This window comes from Globicephala melas, chromosome 8 (assembly GCF_963455315.2).
Source record: "Globicephala melas chromosome 8, mGloMel1.2, whole genome shotgun sequence".
NCBI lineage: Eukaryota > Metazoa > Chordata > Mammalia > Artiodactyla > Delphinidae > Globicephala > Globicephala melas.
Window position 1 is genome coordinate 48244515 of NC_083321.1, and position 5937 is coordinate 48250451.

General features: G+C 58.1%; 1 protein-coding gene across 2 annotated transcripts; it reads right to left on the reverse strand.

Moving 5' to 3' along the window:
- Positions 1 to 122: 122 nt before the first annotated feature.
- SMPD1 (sphingomyelin phosphodiesterase 1) lies at positions 123 to 4748 on the reverse strand. Of its 2 annotated transcripts, none has more exons than XM_030831222.2 (6): positions 4224 to 4745; positions 2527 to 3299; positions 1818 to 1989; positions 1434 to 1510; positions 1085 to 1230; positions 123 to 896 (listed from the first exon to the last, which is right to left on the reverse strand). In XM_030831222.2, the coding sequence occupies exons 1-6, from the start codon at positions 4521 to 4523 to the stop codon at positions 487 to 489; spliced, it is 1878 nt and encodes a 625-aa protein (XP_030687082.2). In that variant the 5' UTR covers positions 4524 to 4745; the 3' UTR covers positions 123 to 486. The 2 variants fall into 2 exon arrangements, with proteins under 2 accessions (XP_030687082.2, XP_030687084.2); XM_030831224.2 differs by having other exon boundaries at positions 652 to 912; positions 4224 to 4748.
- Positions 4749 to 5937: the final 1189 nt, after the last annotated feature.

Sequence of the window (5937 nt, forward strand, 5' to 3'; positions counted from 1 at the left end):
GCTGTGTGCCTTCCTGTGCCTGTACCACACCATCACTCCTGGTACCCTGATCCCTCAGTTAGGCTCGTTTCCAGGGCCCCCTTGACCTTCCTGCCTCAAAACAAGAAACTGGGACAGTCACAGCAGGGTCTGGAGTCCAAGTCTCTTGTTTTTATTTTAACAGCCTGGCAACCAGGCAGCAGCAGCAGTACAGGGTTCCTGGCTGGCCAGCACAGGCCTGGGGTGACAGCTTCTGTCTGGTCTTCCCAGGGCAGTGCAAACTTAGACCTCTGCTCCACGGCCATGAAAGGATAGCAGCCTCAGAGCAGCCAGCCCCGCTCCCATATCTTGCTAAACCAGATCCAGGAAAGGAGGTCTTGTTTCCGAGGTGTGCTTGGGCCCAGGGATAAGCTCTTCCACCAGACATTCTTCTCACCACAGTGGCCTTCTGGGGTTTTCGCTCCTTTTCTAAGACAAGCACTTTCCCACCTCTGGGCCCTAGGGGTATTAGCATAATGGTGGCCTTGGCCACAGGCTCTGGCCAGGAGGGAGGTTTGCGTCCGGCATCAGGTGGCGACACAGGGCAGGGCTGTCTGACCGGGCGGAGAGCTGGGCGCACAGAGTGGCGAGGCGGCAGGGTGTGCCACAGGGCTCTGAGGGCGGGTGGCCCTTATGGTAGAGAAACCAGAAGGTCTGGAAAAGCTGCGTGTCACTCCGCATGCGGTACACCAGGTCGTGCCAGGCGGCGGGCAGCACATTGGGCAGCCCATAGGTTTCCCGAGCCCTGTAGAGGAGCTGCCAGTGTGGTGTCGCTCCGGGCTCATTCGCCTGCGTCAGGTTCAGGATGTAGGTCTCGTGGTCCAGGACCAGGTGAGAGCTCCCGGAGTAGTTGCCATCTATTTGGTAGACACGGTACCCTGCAAGGAGGGAGGGCTGACCAGAGAGGGAAAGGGCAAAGGCAACTCCAGTGGGGAGGCAGAGCTTGCCCCTGGGCGGCCTTGGGCCCAACCCTCCTTCCTCTACCCCAACAACTTCCTCCCTCTCATCAGCTTCCTCTATCCCAGAGACCTCCTTTATCCCAACAACTTGCTTTCACCTCACTCACCAGGATTGAGGCTGATGTAGGTGGTGGCACTGGGCGCCAGGAAGGCAACCGATAGCGGCCGGCTTAGGGTCTCCTCATCATAGAAGATCTCAAACTCATCCACGTGGGTGTGGCCAAAGAACTGAGCAGCCAAGGTGTTCTCATACCTGGCCAGAAGACACTAATCATATTCAGAAGTTTCAAGCAAGGGGGAAGAGGAGACCTGGGGAGGACTGGATGCTTTCTTTCTCCATCCTTTTCAAGGAAGTAGCGTCCCCACCCCAGTGGGGCAGCAGGGATGGTGAGACGCTTGAGGGAGTTTCTGACCTTTAGACTTCACCCACTCGCCCCCAACACACCTCCCTCCTACCTCTCCACAATTCGGTAATAATTCCAGCTCCAGCTCTTCAGGCAGTGCCCTGGGGGAATGTGGCCAATTATATGCACCTGTGGGGAGAGTTAAGGAAGGTTATGAGGGCAAGAGGGGTCCAGGAAGCCCTGGCCAGGCTAGTTGGTACTCATCTTTCCTACAGTGGCTGGCACTCCTGGCCAGAGAGAGGGGGAGCAAAAGAAAGGACTTTCTAAGGGTGACCGTGAGCTGAAACCCCAAGGAACACTGTTGGGAGTGCCCGAAAATCAAGCTTCTCTGCTCACAGGTGCTCCGGATCCAGAGAGAAGTCTACTTGTGAAGGGCCTGCTGTTCCTCCCACCCTACCGGCACCTGCCCCACTGGGTTCCCACCACGCTTGCTCACTTTGTCTCCTCGGTCCTCAGCGGCCTGAAGCTCCCCCACCAGCCACTGGAGCTGTCCAGCAGGATCTGTGGAGTTGATCAAGAGCCAGAAGTTCTCACGGGAACAAAAATTCATATTGAGAGAGATGAGGCGGAGGCCGGGGCGTGGGGAAAGTGCATAGAACCCCCCAATTCTGAAACAAAGTGAACACGGGTCAGCATGCATTCATAACCCTAGCCCTGCATGCCCAGTCCTGTGTAGGGAATCTGGGTGAGGGCAGAGGCACCTAGGACGTCATCCCTACTCTCAAGCCCACGTTCTAGCTGAAGATCAGACAGCACTGATTATAGGGCCCGTGTGATTGAAGCAAGCGGCTCCGAGGACTAAAGGCTCTAGGAGACAGAAAAGTGAGCGAGAAGAGGCAAAGGCCATCCAGAGGGAAGAGGACCTAGGCCTGGGGAAGCTGGGAAAAGCTGGGAGGTTAGAGAGGGGAAGGCATTTTAGAGAAGACCGGACTACCACGGAGGAGGTACGCTGCTAGCCCTTCACCCTGTGAAGGAGGGTGGCTGGAGCTAAGGGTGGAAATGGAAAGTGGGGTCCGATTTGGAGGGCCAGTGAAGAGAGCTGAGGACTCAGCCTAGAGTAGTCACACATAATGCTAGGTTCCCTGCTCCCTTCACTTTCATCCATCTTTCTCCTCCCTTCCTGGGTTTCCGTGGGCCTCAAATACCTGAGGGTGCGAAGGGCTTCAGCAGGCAGCCAGGGCTCCCAGGCCTTGGCCATCGCCTCGTAGAGCCAGTGCGAAGACTGGTTGCCCTCTATGAAGGGGGGAGGGAAGCCATTGACGGGTGTGGTCTCGTGGTTGCCCACAGCAGGGTACACGGGCACCGGCCCCAAGAACTTCTTCACGAGGTCTGTGACGGTGGTCAGGGCCCGCAGCTGGTCCTGACGAGACTGCTGCCAGATATTGTGGGCAGGGATATCGCCCGTCCAGTACACCATATCAAAAGGGCCGGCGGGGCCCAGGCCACTCAACAGGCTCTCCAGGGTCCGCAGGGGCAGGTCACACTTGCTGTACTCGCCCCAGTATCCAGCACCTGGCCGGGAGGCAGGCGGCGGGCCAGAATCCTGGCGGCAGCACAGGGGGTTCTCACAGTTGGGGTCTGTGCCCTCCAGGTAGCTTTGATCCCAGTGCAGGTCAGTGAGGAAGAGGACGCGGCTGACAGGGGAGCCTGGGGCCGGGGGCTCGGGCGGCTGGGGCGATGGCTTTGGCACGGCCGGCAAAGAGACGTTCCAAGGTGAGAAGATGTCCCAGTGTCCGCAGGAGGAGCCCAGGAGCAGACCACAGGCCTCAGACGGGCGCAGCACCGAGCGCGTCCACACGTCCACCATGTCGTCCTGAAAGAGCTGGACGGCTGACTGGCACACCGCCGGAGGTGCTATTTTCAGCAGCATGCATATCTTGATGGCTATGGAGCCCACGTGGGCCACGCTGGCCTCGTTCTGTGGCGGGAAGAACCAGTGGCGAGAAGTCAGAAACAGAGCACAGGGACCAGGCCAACACCTGGATACGACCCGTGGGCCTCCACATCCACACCGGGGCTAGAATGGACTCAGTACCACGTGGTGAAGAGATGTCGGTTCACCCCTGCCTCTCACAGACACTGCCCTGACTCGGGCGTCACTAGGCCGGCACTTCCTTTTCAGCTCAGTGGCATTTCAAGCCTTTGCTTGCGCAGCTCGCTTTCTCGGGCACTGTCTGCTGAGTGCTCTGGAATTTGGGCTGGGCGGAATGACAGACTGACCAGGGTTTGGGGACACACACGAGGAGAGGGCCCTGATGCCCCAAGGAGCCCCACGAAGCACGGCCACCAACCAGCGCTCCTCACACCCCCATCAGGGTCAGTCAAGGCAGCCCAGCCCCAACGAGTCCCACACCTCTGGATACTCCTTGACTCAGGTCCCCTTTGAGTGAGCAGCTGGTCCCAGGCACCGGAGGTGCCAGGTGTAAGGCGGAGGGGATTCAGTCAGGCACGCCAGGGTGGGAGTCCAGCCCACCCCCCAGCAGCCGGCCCCTCCTACAAGTGACTTCAGCTCCGGGGCTTCTATTCATTTGTAAAGCGGAGATAACCACAGTCATGAAACCACCTTTCAGGCTAGATTCAGCCTGTGTAAAAGGGTTGGCACGGTGCCCAGCATGTAACTCGCGCTCTTTCCTTACTTCAGAAGGTCACAGTGGAGGTAGTGATGGTGGTGGTGTGCAGCCGCGGGGGGCCCCAAAGGGGGGCAAATTCAGTAAAGGCTTGTGGAGGACAGCCTCTCCATCAGCGATGCTCTTGGGGACCCCGGAGCGCCGGCCTCAGCCCCAGCCGCCACCGCCAGCCCTCCCTTCTGGCCTGCACCTCCCGCAGCCCCTTGAGCGCTCACCTGCAGCCTGATGTCGATGGCGGTGAACAGTCCTTTGCAGGCGGAGCAGGTAAGGTTCCACCAGCTAAAGCCTTCCCGGAGCTGGAGCGCTAGGCGAATGAACTTGGCGGGATGGCCTTGGGCGGGAAGAGGGTGGGCCCCGGCAGGGTCCCAGAGAACCTGGGAGTCGGACAGGGCCAACGCCAGCGCCAAGCCCATCCACAGAAGCCTCAGGCTGGGGGCCCCCGAGGACCTGTCCAGTGCCTGCTCCCGGCCCGACCTGGGGCGGCCCTGGCCGGAAGACACTCCTTGGCGGGGCATCGCCCGGCTTCCTAGACCAGGCAGGTTCGCGCACCCGGCCCCGGATGGCGTAGGCCCTGGTCGGCTCTTAGGATCCCTGGCGGTGCCAGGGACACCGATCAGTCCCCGCGGCAGTCGGCTGACTGCTCGGCGACAAGCCACAAAGCAGCTCCGCCCCTTCCTCTGCCTCGGTTCCGCCGCAGCTGATCGCGGTGGCTGGCAGCCTGGGCAAGCCTAGCGAGGCGGAGTGGGCCGGGCGCGCCTGGGACCCGCCCAGGATCCCGCCTGCGATTCCGCCCAGGCTCTGCCAGCTGTGCGAGGCCCCTGTAGCCGCCCAGCTCTTGCGGAAGCCGATCCTGTGTGGCTGGTGAGAGGCCCCTCCTCTCTCCAAACCTGCACTCAAATTCCTGGAATAGCTAAGTGCCTGGCCCACCGGGCTTTAAACTGGGGAAGTGGAGAGGGCGTGGGGGGTGTTGGTGGCCGGGAGCACCGCGGGGCGGGGATTCTCACACTGTTACCTCTCCGGCCCAGAGGGCTCCGACCCTCAATTTCTTATGTACTGCCACTGCTATCCACACCCTTGAGTCGCCCTGACTGATCATCTTTTCGACTCAGACTTCTCCAGATGGAAGGGGCCCTGGGCTCATGCGGGGACACCCATACCTTCATTATATGGATGAGGAAACAGACTCAAAAATGGTGAAGTGGCCAAGAAGGGGTAATGACTATACAGACAGGAACAGGGATTAGAACTTGGGTCTCCCACCTTCCTGTAACCATGATGGTGAAAGCTATCATTTACTGAGCTCTATAGGATGCCCCAGGCACTGAAACAGGTACTTTATAATGACTAATCCTCAGTTCTAACGACAACCCTAAGAAGTAAGTATAATACTATTATTACCTCCATTTCACAGATGGGGAAACTGAAGCATAGGAAAGTTGAGTGGCAGAATAGCAATTAAAACCTAAACTGTGTAACTCAGTGCTTCTCCAGGATCCACAGGTCTACCAAGTCCTGTCAGTGCTTGCCTTTGAGAATTTTTTTCAAGTGACTCCCCGCCCCTCCCACCCCGAATCATATCAGATAGAGTAATTATGGTATAATAGAAAATATATTTGGTCTTATCTCCAGATTCTGGCACTAAGCTCCTAAAACCTTTTGAATTTCCTGAGTGATAAGAGTGTCTTTTGTTATTTATACAAGCCCCTTTCAATCACACCTGAATTTATGCTAATAAGGTGAGTTAAGGTGGGACCCCTGAATAGCCTCAGGATGGGGCTGGTCACCAGAAAGAACTGATCAGAGAGTGAGATGTTTCAGTCTCACCCCCAGTCTTCTGGTTGGGGAAGGGGGTTGGAGACTGAGCTCTATAAAAACTCTCGCAGAGCTTCTGGGTTGGTGAACATTATCAAGGTGTTGGGAGGGGGGTAT